The following is a 15,224-nucleotide window of genomic DNA, read 5'->3' on the forward strand; positions in this document are numbered from 1 at the left end:
TATAGCACCTGAAAGAAACCCTTTCCCAAGCTACCTTGCTACCTAGCCCACTGCTATTCCTTAGCCTTCTAGCTACCTTGCTATACTTTGAAATCAAGCTTGCCACAACCCGGCACAAAGTTGATATGAATACACTATTCAGTTACAAGAATAAACAAATTGATTACAACTCAAACTAAGTTTCTTGTTTTTCTGGATATGAATATCTCGGGTATGAAACAAGAAAATGATTTCAGATGATGAAGGATTCTCGTGAAAGTGTTAGCTACAAATCTGAAATGAAGAGTTGTATTTATAAGCAAAGTTCTAACAGATTTATTTTCAAACACAAGATAAGATTGGAAGATAAGTTTGTTTGAAAATATTTGAATGAAGCTTTTAAACAGATCTGTTAGTACGTTGAAAAAGATAAATCAAGTAAAGATAAGGCTTGAGAGATTTTAAACTTGATTTATAAGATAAAGTGGTGAGTTTGTTTGAGATAAGGTTTATCCAGATAAACAAGATATACATAAAACCCTAACAAACCTAATCCTGAGAAATAGCCACCTGGAAAATCTGAAACACTGCAATCTCTGGACTCTAAACTGCTGTTATGTTGCAATCTGAATATCATCATAAACTCGTAGATTAACAATCAGACACAGTTTTAAGGTTTAATTAAACTGGTTTTTGTGATTTTCTTTCACTTTCACATACATAACCCCGAATGAACTTATGCATTTTTGTCATTTGACTTTAAACTTACTTCTTAACCCAACTCGCTTTGGTTTAACACTCAATTTTAGGGAAATACTAACATCTACAAATGAAAAGCCACTCTAAAAGAAATATGCCTCTAAATCTTACAGTTCTTCGGTGTGGATAACTTATACAAGTAACATAATGTAAGATAGGATTACAAATGTAAAACCAGCTGTATAATTCAAACTGCAACTTAGCTAACAACAGAAGTTATAACAAGGCCTTCCTAAATGAAAAATTTAAAGTATGACCACCAAATTTGACCTAAAACCAAAGCCCAACAAAGCTAGGCCAAAGCTGAATAAATAAAATAAACTACACTCATCAAGATGAAAGGGAAATAATACTATGAATCATGAAAAACAGAATCAACCAAGAGCAATTTACAAGCATACAACATAAAAATCATTTATATGATATGTAAATGTTATAAAAATGTCAAGCACTAAATGCTAAAGTTATCTCACAGCCAACAGTAATTATTAAATTTTGAAATTAGGAGTACATACAAATATTAGATAAACAACTAGAAAAGCTTAAAAAATAACGTGTTCTTGAAATGGAACTAGTTATAAAAACCTTGTATTTTTGCAGTAAAATAAGCAATGTTCAACAACTTAGATTACTCGGCCTTAGTACTCGGGAGACTGCTCGGACTCGGCCCTATTTTCGATCCTGTTTTGCTCTATTCGGTTATAAGTCAGTCTTCTACTTGAGGAGACTCCCATCTTTTGACACCCTCCAAGGTGAAACTCCTCTCTAGACTGATAAAACCGGGGACATAAGTCATCGCACCAAATGTGAGAAACTCACCCTCCGGGAAAATATGATGTCGCAATGTTTTATGTTGAGGATGATAAGTGAACAATTGAAGTTGGTCACAATACATTAAGATGTTCCCATCTTTGAGAACTTTAAGAAGCCGAACCATGTCGGTATTTATACCTTCATGTAACGGAGGATTAGGAGTGATGATGAGTTTTTTACTCCAACTATCTTCCACGCCATAATCTCTCTTCACCCAAATAAAAAGTTCAGAGTATAGTGTTATATCACATATACACAAGCAACCTTTAAGTACTCCCAAGTTCCTAAAATGATTATGGACTCTCAAGATGCTAAAATGATCTGTATTCCCAGGAGCCCGTGGAGGAGCTTCCATTGAACGAAATAATTCTCTATCCAAATCGAAAACACATATTAGTTCACCAGCTAACCAATGGAGGCGGCCACTGACATAGTGACCCCTATCATGTTCATTCAGATGGAAGGGGACATGTCCTAGATCTCTCCACATGCCGGTTCCAAGCGTATAAACCTCGCTCCCTAGGTCATATTCAGTTGAAGGAAATCTACCCTTATAAAAACGTACAATCTTGTACTGTTGGTTCGATTCAACAAGTCTAAAGCCATAATATCCCTTTAAATATGATACTCTGGTGTACTCGGAATCTTGAAGGCGTATGTACTCTTGTGTAATTGGATTGCATACATATGCTGAATCATCATAACTATCTTCTAAGCATATTAACCCATTAACTGATCCAATTAACCCCACATAGTCTCCCAAGGCAAGTCCCGGGGAAAATCTCATCATAGGCTCGTGATGAATATCATGTTGGTGATGTTGGTCATCTAGTTCAACCACTGCAAGGTCACCATCATTGTCATCATCTACGTCCTCGGCGTCTCCTTGATGAAGTAAAAGCATTTTAGATGATATAGAGAGATGCAGACGCGAAAAAAATGGTTCTGAAACTATATTACACCATCTTTTGCACACGCTTTTGCATGACACTATTGTCCTCACAGGAGTTCTTGATATAATTTCAGCAATCAATTCTTCTAGTAAGTCCATAGTGGAGAATTTGTCACTGCACACCTTGCATCAAATAAAATAATTCTTTTCAGTGAAGAAATATATCATTGACTAATTTTATAAATCTCAAACAAAACAAAGAATCATTATGCAAATGCACCTCTATCTTCATTCAAATTTCCAAAATAAAAAAAATTCATATATCATGATTTGTTAAATATTAGCTAGGATATGACACAAGTGAGATCATGTCACAATGGTGACATCATAATTAATGTAGCAAGATGAGCCACCAAGTGACAAAAGCAAGCTTTAAAGAGAAGCTATGTTTTTTTATATAAAGAGACTTACTCTTCCTTCTTGTATAACAAAGCACAACAGAAAATGCAGCAGAAGTGGTAGTATAGACAATACACACAGTTCACTGTATTCTTGTGTTCATTATCTTGCTCTGTAGTAGTATAGCAATGCACACAGTTAACTGTACTCTTGTGTTCATTATCTTTCTCTCCTTCTTTTTCTATATTTAGTCATATATACATATAAATTGTGACATGATTATATTTCTAAAGAAAATCATGTCTTGACTTAAATTTATTAACAATTAACATACTAAGTCCCAATGTATTAAAAATTTAATAGATTAAATGGCTTGATTTGGAATCCAATCTGTTTTGACCGAGGCCAAATTAATAAAACCCTTTTATTCTTAAAACTTTCATCCTGATTCTAATGGGAATATTTCCCCTGTGATGAGCTCTAGTGATGCGCTCTTCAATCCAACATACAAGTGGAATCCCAAGGGGGGTGTATTAACACATACATGAACTGAGTAATCGAGAAATTCTTTTATATATCTAGCTCTGAAAATTTCAAATTATTAATTCTTCACTTAGTAATCATTGAAAAGTTTGTTAATTAATAGAATCACGAAATTTAATAGTAAGATATGAAAAAATAAAGTATATAATTCAGAAAATACCTCTTACAAGGGCTTGGAGTAGAAAGAAGAGGCAAGGCTACGGTTTCGTGCACAGTAGAAATTTGGAAGCACAAACGGTGAGTAGATTTCGAGCCAAAGGAACTCAGAAGCACATGCGTTGGAATTTTTTTACACGGTTATGTATAACAATTCATTTCTATGTTTGCTACATGGCATTGGGATATCAAGTCAGTAAAGTACTCTATACTAGGAAATAGGCGGCGTATCGTATGGGCTATAATATTTTTGGTCCGAATTACAAGTTAGTAAAAGGACCGCGTTTCGTGTAGGCCTATAATATTATTGGTCTGAAGTTCAAGTCATTAATTATTTTCTAATCGAAAAATATAAGAAAACAACTACTTCAACATCCTCGTGAAAACGATCCCAATTTATAATATCGTCGATAGTACGGTTATAAAAAAATAAAAATGGTACTTTATCTTTAATTTCTCACAATTTCCAAAATCTAACATACTTATTATCTACTCTTATCATTAAATGATATAAAATGTAAGTTCGGATTTTGAATCAATATTTAAGGAGCGTATACTTCTACATTTTAAAGCACGTTTCTTCGGGTAATACCCTGTTGTAAATTTCACCTTTTCTTAAATTTTCCTTGTCATCCATTGTGGTGCCTTGTCCCGAAAGGAGTACTAACAATGACTCTTAAGAACACTTGCAATGTGGGAACAAAATTAATTAACATATATACATAATCATATACATGTGGGCACAAATTAGAACCAATCCTTAAAATAGAATCTCATAATCATGTGAATTCTGCTGCATAACCCTAAATTTTAAATAGATTTTTAAAATCTAAACATATATACATCACTTTCGTAAGTTTAAAAATATTTTGAACATATGCTTAAAATTCAGACCACACAGCCCATGAGAGTCGGCCGCCCTAACTTCATCAAACCCTAGCCGCCCTACCTTCTTCTTCACCCTTTATACCCATCTCTATCTCCATATTCATCTACATCTTCTCCTTTTATTTACTTTTTCTTTAATAAAATCGAGATTTATTTTACAAAACTCGAAAAATCCATTAAAGTTCTTCACTTTAGTTTTAAGATCTACTAAGGTAAGAGTCTGGATTTTATAATAAAATTCAGTTTTTGGATTCAAAATCTGCGGTCTAACAACATATTACAATTTGGTGTTATTCCGAGATTTTTGAATTTTGGGTTGTTTTCGTATTATTCTGTTTAAGTTATTATTTGTGTGTTTGATTGTCTCGCTTTATGCGATGTGTCTCGCTTTGTGCGATGTGGTGGTTGTGTTGAAAATAAATTGGATGGTGTATTGGGAGATCTGGATATCTCGCATCAACAACACTTTCGGCAGGTCTATAGCTGGTGTCCGACAGGTAGATAGCTGGGGTGCGTTTGGAACGGTGGTGAAAATCACATGTGCTCACCTCTCACAAAAAATATTTGTTCATAACATGAGGCCTCTAAACTCAGTTGTTGCAACTGAGTCCTCTGAACGTTGCAATATCAATCGAATTAATGTGAGGGTCAATTGTGAAACTACTGTTTTCGGGGGAGATGCGTGCTGGATTGTCCGGGAAATCATTACCTTCATTTTTAATTTTCAGAATATGTGTATTCAGTTTGTTAAGCAATCCGGAAACAAAACAGCTAATTATTTAGCTCTATTTGTTTTTCAACCTGGTTGCATGATCAGTTGGGGGTTTGTCCCGATTGAATCTCTTTCAAGTTATTAATGAAATCTGCTTTAAATTTGGCAAAAAAAAAGACCACACAACCCTCATTGTGATATTGTTCTTTAACTATTTTCTCACCTACTTTGTAAATAACTGAGGAGTCCTATAATCAATTAGTCTTATTGCACGATTCATATCATTGACAAAATCAGATTAAGAAAATACTTTGTTATCTTGCAACTGTGTAAAAAAGGAGTCATATTGGTTCATTTGTAAATGAGTACGAAAAAGGCAAGATCTTTCGTAAACATAATAATTTACCCACTAATATTAAAAAAACCTAAGCATCTATACTCTTTATTAATAAGCGAAACTATGTATAATTTGGTGCTAAAAGTACCCAAGTACCAAATTTTGGTACTTACATGACATAAGTTGACTTTTATTCTCTATCAACTTTGTTTTTAACACAAGTCGACTTTTGTTCTTTGTAAATTTTATTTTGTTTTAAGTTAGTATTCATCCAATCGTCTTTTTAATTTATAAAATAAAAATATTTTTTAAACGATTTTTAAATTATATTAAATATTTATTAAGTTATGTTAAATTAAGTAAAATAACTTATATTTATTTTTAATTTTAGAAAAACTAAAAACTACTAACACGAATCGACTTATTTTTCTGTAAACTTTATTTATTTATAAATTATATTAAAAATTTATTAAGTTACGATAAATTAAGTAAAATAACATATATTAACTTTTATTTTGAAAAACTACTAACTACAAAGTAAACTATTAACACGAATTGACTTCTATTCTGTGTAAACTTTATCATCTGTAGTATTATTTTAAAAATAAATAATACTCCGGGAGGAGAATTTATGATTATGCCTCCTGAGTCGGAGCCTCTTGCTTAAATACGGTTTACCTTGGTTCAACGCTATTGCGTGAGCCCGTAGGGTTAACCAGTGCGCACCAGAAGCCCGAAGGATAACGGCTGCGGGTTACCTACGAAAAAAATTTATTGATTTAATGATCGTATATGTTACTCTCCATCACAACGTTTATGTACTTTAAATTAAAAAATCACATTTTAACAGTAACAAATTTATGACATGTATTTAGATTATATTTAGTAATATTAAATTAAGTTTAATAACATATATTTACTTTTAATTTGTAAATTAATTTTTATCGATAATTAAGTAATATTAAATAAACTATATTAAAAGGCTAATTATAAGATAATTACCAAATTATATTAATTAATATTAAATTGTCTAAAGAACAAATATTTGGTTCATAAGATAGAGATACAATTCATTTCACAAAAATAAAACTTATATTGTACTTGGTAAACAGATTGCTTAGAATCTTCTGAAAAATCGTCAATAATTAGTGTTATAACTTTTGAGTTATTAAAGAACCATTTTACCTTCTGTTGTAAAAATCGGAGATCGGGGAAGATCGGTCTAACTACCGATTTGGGATTAGTTGAAAGTCGAGGACTAATCGAAATTGTTAATCGGAGTAAAAATCAAATCTATTATAATATTAAATTATATTTAATATATTAGTTATTTATTAACAAATATATATTTATTATATCATAATTTCTATAAATATTCATATTTAAATTAATATAGTATTTCATTTTAATAAATAAAATATATATACTCCAATAAAGGAAAATTCGTAAGGATTAATCAAATTTCAAAAAATATAATCGGTCGAGTACTTTGTAGGAGATTAATCGATTGAATAAAGGAATTTTAGAATACTATTTTACCCAAGTTAAGACCGACTTTCAAAAAGTTGGGATTAATAACTCTTCGGTGAAAAATGAAATGACTAGGTGAAAAATGAAATGACTAGGTGAAAATCGAGTTAAAAATCGTGTTTTACAAAAATCAGTCATCGAAAAAAATTGAAATCAGTCGATTAAAAATTGGGTTAATTGGTAAACAATTGGATTCACTGGTAAAAAATTAAAATATATATATATATATATAAATAAAAAATTAAAAGTATGAATCCGGTTAATACGTGAAAAATCAGGTTAGTTGGTCAAAAATCAGACTCATTGGTAAAAAATATAAAAAAATATAAATCAAAAAATTAAAAGTATAAATGATAAAAAATTAAAAAATATATATTATTCTCTTAAACACATAATTACTATTTAAACTTTCTTAATTTTTCATCTTAAATTGATCTCAGTTCATAAGTTACATCTCAAAAATTATATTTACTTTAATAGTGGGACATATTTAAAATTTTTTATATAAATATAAATAATAAAAATTGTATATGTATAATCAAAATAAATACACAATTACATATATTAATATTTATATCTAAAACTAATATTAAATTAGTTCTAATTAATGACTCAGTTAATCATTTTGATCAATCCCTGATTAGCCGATTAATCACTAGACGTGTGGCTGTAATTCAAGTCGGGCGGCTCGCGAGTTCGCCCGGCTCGAACTCGTTTAAGTGGGCTTGACTCGGCTCGTTTAGTTAAACGAGCCGAGCTCGGGTAGAGGTTCCGGCTCGTTTAATTACTCGAGCCGGCTCGGCTCGACTCGTGAAATTAAACAAGACGAGTTCGGGTAGAGATTTAGGCTCGATTAAGTGTAAAATTAAACGAGCCGGCTCGCCCGACTCGTAAAAACCGGCTCGTTTAGCTAAATGAGCCGGCTCGACTCGACTCGTAAAATTAAACGAGTCGAGTTCGGACAGAGGTTTAGGCTCGTTTAACTAAACGAGCCGGCTCGACTCGACTCGATTAATCTCGGCTCGAATTACGCCCTGCTCGAAACTCGGCTCGCTCGGCCCGAATTACAGCCCTAACTAGACGGTCCCGCTACTGATAAAGTCCAATTTCCAATTTTTACAAGACCGGTTAGAAATTTCTATATTTTAATGATTAAATACAAATTAAAACTGGACAAATATTGTTTTTAATATATTTGATTAACTTACTAAATAATAAGTAAATAATCAAGTGAGATGAATATTACAATTAATAGTAGGACTGTAAATGAGAAGAGATGTTCGTAAACGAAATTCAGGATTGACATGTTTACGTAAACTCGATTCGGTTCAGTATTCTAAACGAGGGCGATCAAGAATATGAAAATGAATTCGAATGAATAATTGAGCCGAGCTTTTTGTTTGCTGGATTCTGACTCGGCTTGTTTAGCTCGTAATCGACTCAGACTTGACTCGAACTCGACTCATATAAAGTTCATATATATTATAAATAATAAATTATTATTGATCACTTAAATATTGTTATTATTACATTTTTCTCATAATTTAATAATTTTTTTTAAATATTTTAGAAAATTTGCTTGTATTTCTAAATTAAACACTTAGTTTTTTCATAATGAAACTATCCAATATTGTTACCAACTCATCTCCAATTTTTAATATTTTTATAAAATCATTAAATAACTTGTGATTTATAAAAATTAAACTTAAGCAAAATATCTAAACATAATAACATTTCGACATGGACATTTTAAAATATAACGTACAAACTCTCTTTCGCTCTCTATTGAGTAGCCATCTCAAAATAGCCTCAATCTTGTTTTTCTTGATTTAGTTTCCATTTTTCCTTGGTTACCAATTTATTTGGGTTTGTTTAGTTTCTCCTTAATTGTGAGAGTTTGGTTTTTATTTCTTGTTGGTCATATGTCTGGGATTACAATTTTGCAGAAATTTCATGATATTGATTAAGTGATAAAGGTTTTATGATGATGCATCTATGGTTGATTGCTCAAAACAACAACTGAAATATTACAACATGTACATATCTCTTTAAAAAATTACTTGGTTGCCTATCAAAGAACGAAAGATTCAATAACGATATGATCATACGTTTGTTCAATTTCGATTATATGTGTAAATGCCGTATATTATTGAATTTTTTTTTAAAAAAATAAGTAATGTATGATTTCTAAAATTAAGAACTCAAAATTTAAAATAAAATTGTTTATGTTCTTAAAACTCAACTTGAAAAATAAATGATTTAGATTAGGAATTATGGGTAGAGTGTTTGTATATATATCATTATAAAATAAAAACTAGTATTTGATCTTGATGCAATTTGTAAAACTAAAAATTATATTTTAAATTCGGTCGAGTAAAAAATACATGTGAAATATTAGGGGACAACTCGAGTTTGTTCAAATTTGGCTCGAATTCATATAATAAAGAGCCGATCTTGAACATCACTTTCCGTTAGTTTATTAAATTCAGCTCATCTAAAAAAAGAAAATTAAGCTAAACTTGATCTGGACGGCTCAGATCCGTTCGTTTGCTAAATTCAAGTATGTCATAGTTGTAAATAGCATCGTCGTGTTCATAAATTTTTTCTTACAATAAAATGATATAATAAAAAAGGAGTTAGGTTCAAATTTACAAAAATATCGCTAATTTGTAGTGTTTTTTTAGATTAAAATAATTTAGATAAAATAGTAAACTATGTTTTAATCCCATGTGACACCCCAGGCAGCCTCACGTTTAGGCTGTGTGACCTCTAAAAGTATACCACCATATACAAACTCGAGCCCGATAAACTTGGAATTTGAACATTTGCATCAATTACAAACTACAACGAGGCTTATGAAATTGTCAAGTTTTTGCAGTGTCTTAATTTGAGGATGATTACTGGAGGGGAAAAAATCACTGTAGCATATTAATTCCCCACAGGGCGAACTTGTAATGTGATACTCAAACGACCATTTCTTTAATCATAATGGCTGAGTCAAAGAAGTTCACATATACAACAGCACCTACTTTGTTAGAGTTTCCCACAAACTCCAGGAACATAGGCAGTTAATTGAACAGCAACTTTCTTCGAACTGAAAGTACACAAACTTCCATAATGGCCTTTGGATCATAAACTAAGCAATGAAGATTGTCATAGACACATACTACATCATAATTCCTAACTATTAAAATCAAGATATCGAGAAACAAGTTGAAAATCAAGATAAACCAGAGTAGCCCTAAACAGCTTTAAAGCTTTCAGGATACATTTAAATCCGATGAACAACTTTGAGCTTCTAGCGCAGACAGAGCAGCGAGAGCACTTATAGTATATGTTATCAGACACAGTTTTAAGGTTTAATTAAACTGGTTTTTGTGATTTTCTTTCACTTTCACATACATAACCCCGAATGAACTTATGCATTTTTGTCATTTGACTTTAAACTTACTTCTTAACCCAACTCGCTTTGGTTTAACACTCAATTTTAGGGAAATACTAACATCTACAAATGAAAAGCCACTCTAAAAGAAATATGCCTCTAAATCTTACAGTTCTTCCGTGTGGATAACTTATACAAGTAACATAATGTAAGATAGGATTACAAATGTAAAACCAGCTGTATAATTCAAACTGCAACTTAGCTAACAACAGAAGTTATAACAAGGCCTTCCTAAATGAAAAATTTAAAGTATGACCACCAAATTTGACCTAAAACCAAAGCCCAACAAAGCTAGGCCAAAGCTGAATAAATAAAATAAACTACACTCATCAAGATGAAAGGGAAATAATACTATGAATCATGAAAAACAGAATCAACCAAGAGCAATTTACAAGCATACAACATAAAAATCATTTATATGATATGTAAATGTTATAAAAATGTCAAGCACTAAATGCTAAAGTTATCTCGCAGCCTACAGTAATTATTAAATTTTGAAATTAGGAGTACATACAAATATTAGATAAACAACTAGAAAAGCTTTAAACATAACGTGTTCTTGAAATGGAACTAGTTATAAAAACCTTGTATTTTTGCAGTAAAATAAGCAATGTTCAACAACTTAGACTCGGCCCTATTTTCGATCCTGTTTTGCTCTATTCGGTTATAAGTCAGTCTTCTACTTGAGGAGACTCCCATCTTTTGACACCCTCCAAGGTGAAACTCCTCTCTAGACTGATAAAACCGGGGACATAAGTCATCGCACCAAATGTGAGAAACTCACCCTCCGGGAAAATGTGATGTCGCAATGTTTTATGTTGAGGATGATAAGTGAACAATTGAAGTTGGTCACAATACATTAAGATGTTCCCATCTTTGAGAACTTTAAGAAGCCGAACCATGTCGGTATTTATACCTTCATGTAACGGAGGATTAGGAGTGATGATGAGTTTTTTACTCCAACTATCTTCCACGCCATAATCTCTCTTCACCCAAATAGAAAGTTCAGAGTATAGTGTTATATCACATATACACAAGCAACCTTTAAGTACTCCCAAGTTCCTAAAATGATTATGGACTCCCAAGATGCTAAAATGATCTGTATTCCCAGGAGCCCGTGGAGGAGCTTCCATTGGACGAAATAATTCTCTATCCAAATCGAAAGCACATATTAGTTCACCAGCTAACCAATGGAGGCGGCCACTGACATAGTGACCCCTATCATGTTCATTCAGATGGAAGGGGACATGTCCTAGATCTCTCCACATGCCGGTTCCAAGCGTATAAACCTCGCTCCCTAGGTCATATTCAGTTGAAGGAAATCTACCCTTATAAAAACGTACAATCTTGTACTGTTGGTTCGATTCAACAAGTCCAAAGCCATAATATCCCTTTAAATATGATACTCTGGTGTACTCGGAATCTTGAAGGCGTATGTACTCTTGTGTAATTGGATTGCATACATATGCTGAATCATCATAACTATCTTCTAAGCATATTAACCCATTAACTGATCCAATTAACCCCACATAGTCTCCCAAGGCAAGTCCCGGGGAAAATCTCATCATAGGCTCGTGATGAATATCATGTTGGTGATGTTGGTCATCTAGTTCAACCACTGCAAGGTCACCATCATTGTCATCATCTACGTCCTCGGCGTCTCCTTGATGAAGTAAAAGCATTTTAGATGATATAGAGAGATGCAGACGCGAAAAAAATGGTTCTGAAACTATATTACACCATCTTTTGCACACGCTTTTGCATGACACTATTGTCCTCACAGGAGTTCTTGATATAATTTCAGCAATCAATTCTTCTGGTAAGTCCATAGTGGAGAATTTGTCACTGCACACCTTGCATCAAATAAAATAATTCTTTTCAGTGAAGAAATATATCATTGACTAATTTTATAAATCTCAAACAAAACAAAGAATCATTATGCAAATGCACCTCTATCTTCATTCAAATTTCCAAAATAAAAAAATTCATATATCATGATTTGTTAAATATTAGCTAGGATATGACACAAGTGAGATCATATCACAATGGTGACATCATAATTAATGTAGCAAGAGGAGCCACCAAGTGACAAAAGCAAGCTTTAAAGAGAAGCTATGTTTTTTTATATAAAGAGACTTACTCTTCCTTCTTTTATAACAAAGCACAACAGAAAATGCAGCAGAAGTGGTAGTATAGACAATACACACAGTTCACTGTATTCTTGTGTTCATTATCTTGCTCTGTAGTAGTATAGACAATGCACACAGTTAACTGTACTCTTGTGTTCATTATCTTTCTCTGCCTTCTTTTTCTATATTTAGTCATATATACATATAAATTGTGACATGATTATATTTCTAAAGAAAATCATGTCTTGACTTAAATTTATTAACAATTAACATACTAAGTCCCAATGTATTAAAAATTTAATAGATTAAATGGCTTGATTTGGAATCCAATCTATTTTGACCGATGCCAAATTAATAAAACCCTTTTATTCTTAAAACTTTCATCCTGATTCTAATTGGAATATTTCCCCTGTGATGAGCTCTAGTGATGCGCTCTTCAATCCAACATACAAGTGGAATCCCAAGGGGGGTGTATTAACACATACATGAACAGAGTAATCGAGAAATTCTTTTATATATCTAGCTCTGAAAATTTCAAATTATTAATTCTTCACTTAGTAATCATTGAAAAGTTTGTTAATTAATAGAATCACGAAATTTAATAGTAAGATATGAAAAAATAAAGTATATAATTCAGAAAATACCTCTTACAAGGGCTTGGAGTAGAAAGAAGAGGCAAGGCTACGGTTTCGTGCACAGTAGAAATTTGGAAGCACAAACGGTGAGTAGATTTCGAGCCGAAGGAACTCAGAAGCACATGCGTTGGAATTTTTTTACACGGTTATGTATAATAATTCATTTCTATGTTTGCTACATGGCATTGGGATATCAAGTCAGTAAAGTACTCTATACTAGGAAATAGGCGGCGTATCGTATGGGCTATAATATTTTTGGTCCGAACTACAAGTTAGTAAAAGGACCGCGTTTCGTGTAGGCCTATAATATTATTGGTCTGAAGTTCAAGTCATTAATTATTTTCTAATCGAAAAATGTAAGAAAACAACTACTTCAACGTCCTCGTGAAAACGATCCCAATTTATAATATCGTCGGTAGTACGGTTATAAAAAAATAAAAATGGTACTTTATCTTTAATTTCTCACAATTTCCAAAATCTAACATACTTATTATCTACTCTTATCATTAAATGATATAAAATGTAAGTTCGGATTTTGAATCAATATTTAAGGAGCGTATACTTCTACATTTTAAAGCACGTTTCTTCGGTACCCTGTTGTAAATTTCACCTTTTCTTAAATTTTCCTTGTCATCCATTGTGGTGCCTTGTCCCGAAAGGAGTACTAACAATGACTCTTAAGAACACTTGCAATGTGGGAACAAAATTAATTAACATATATACATAATCATATACATGTGGGCACAAATTAGAACCAATCCTTAAAATAGAATCTCATAATCATGTGAATTCTGCTGCATAACCCTAAATTTTAAATAGATTTTTAAAATCTAAACATATATACATCACTTTCGTAAGTTTAAAAATATTTTGAACATATGCTTAAAATTCAGACCACACAGCCCATGAGAGTCGGCCGCCCTAACTTCATCAAACCCTAGCCGCCCTATCTTCTTCTTCACCCTTTATACCCATCTCTATCTCCATATTCATCTACATCTTCTCCTTTTATTCACTTTTTCTTTAATAAAATCGAGATTTGTTTTACAAAACTCGAAAAATCCATTACAGTTCTTCACTTTAGTTTTAAGATCTACTAAGGTAAGAGTCTGGATTTTATAATAAAATTCAGTTTTTGGATTCAAAATCTGCGGTCTAACAACATATTACAATTTGGTGTTATTCCGAGATTTTTGAATTTTGGGTTGTTTTCGTATTATTCTGTTTAAGTTATTATTTGTGTGTTTGATTGTCTCGCTTTATGCGATGTGTCTCGCTTTGTGCGATGTGGTGGTTGTGTTGAAAATGAATTGGATGGTGTATTGGGAGATCTGGATATCTCGCATCAACAACACTTTCGGCAGGTCTATAGCTGGTGTCCGGCAGGTAGATAGCTGGGGTGCGTTTGGAACGGTGGTGAAAATCACATGTGCTCACCTCTCACAAAAAATATTTGTTCATAACATGAGGCCTCTAAACTCAGTTGTTGCAACTGAGTCCTCTGAACGTTGCAATATCAATCGAATTAATGTGAGGGTCAATTGTGAAACTACTGTTTTCGGGGGAGATGCGTGCTGGATTGTCCGGGAAACCATTACCTTCATTTTTAATTTTCAGAATATGTGTATTCAGTTTGTTAAGCAATCCGGAAACAAAACAGCTAATTATTTAGCTCTATTTGTTTTTCAACCTGGTTGCATGATCAGTTGGGGGTTTGTCCCGATTGAATCTCTTTCAAGTTATTAATTAAATTTGCTTTAAATTTGGCAAAAAAAAAAGGCCACACAACCCTCATTGTGATATTGTTCTTTAACTATTTTCTCACCTACTTTGTAAATAACTGAGGAGTCCTATAATCAATTAGTCTTATTGCACGATTCATATCACTGACAAAATCACATTAAGAAAATCCTATGTTATCTTGCAACTGTGTAAAAAGGAGTCATATTGGTTCATTTGTAAATGAGTATGAAAAGGGCAAGATCTTTCGTAAACATAATAATTTACCCA

The 15,224-nt window shown here is 32.3% G+C and overlaps 2 protein-coding genes across 2 annotated transcripts; both read right to left on the minus strand.

The window, feature by feature from the left end:
* Positions 1-1,444: 1,444 nt before the first annotated feature.
* On the minus strand, positions 1,445-2,602 carry LOC141704120 (F-box protein At3g07870-like). The gene has a single exon (XM_074507435.1). The coding sequence runs from the start codon at positions 2,600-2,602 to the stop codon at positions 1,445-1,447; it is 1,158 nt and encodes a 385-aa protein (XP_074363536.1).
* An 8,519-nt stretch (positions 2,603-11,121) lies between these two features.
* Positions 11,122-12,279, minus strand: LOC141704121 (F-box protein At3g07870-like). The gene has a single exon (XM_074507436.1). The coding sequence runs from the start codon at positions 12,277-12,279 to the stop codon at positions 11,122-11,124; it is 1,158 nt and encodes a 385-aa protein (XP_074363537.1).
* Positions 12,280-15,224: the final 2,945 nt, after the last annotated feature.

The sequence above is a fragment of the Apium graveolens genome, unplaced genomic scaffold (genome assembly GCF_009905375.1).
Source record: "Apium graveolens cultivar Ventura unplaced genomic scaffold, ASM990537v1 ctg7433, whole genome shotgun sequence".
Classification (NCBI taxonomy): Eukaryota; Viridiplantae; Streptophyta; class Magnoliopsida; order Apiales; family Apiaceae; genus Apium; species Apium graveolens.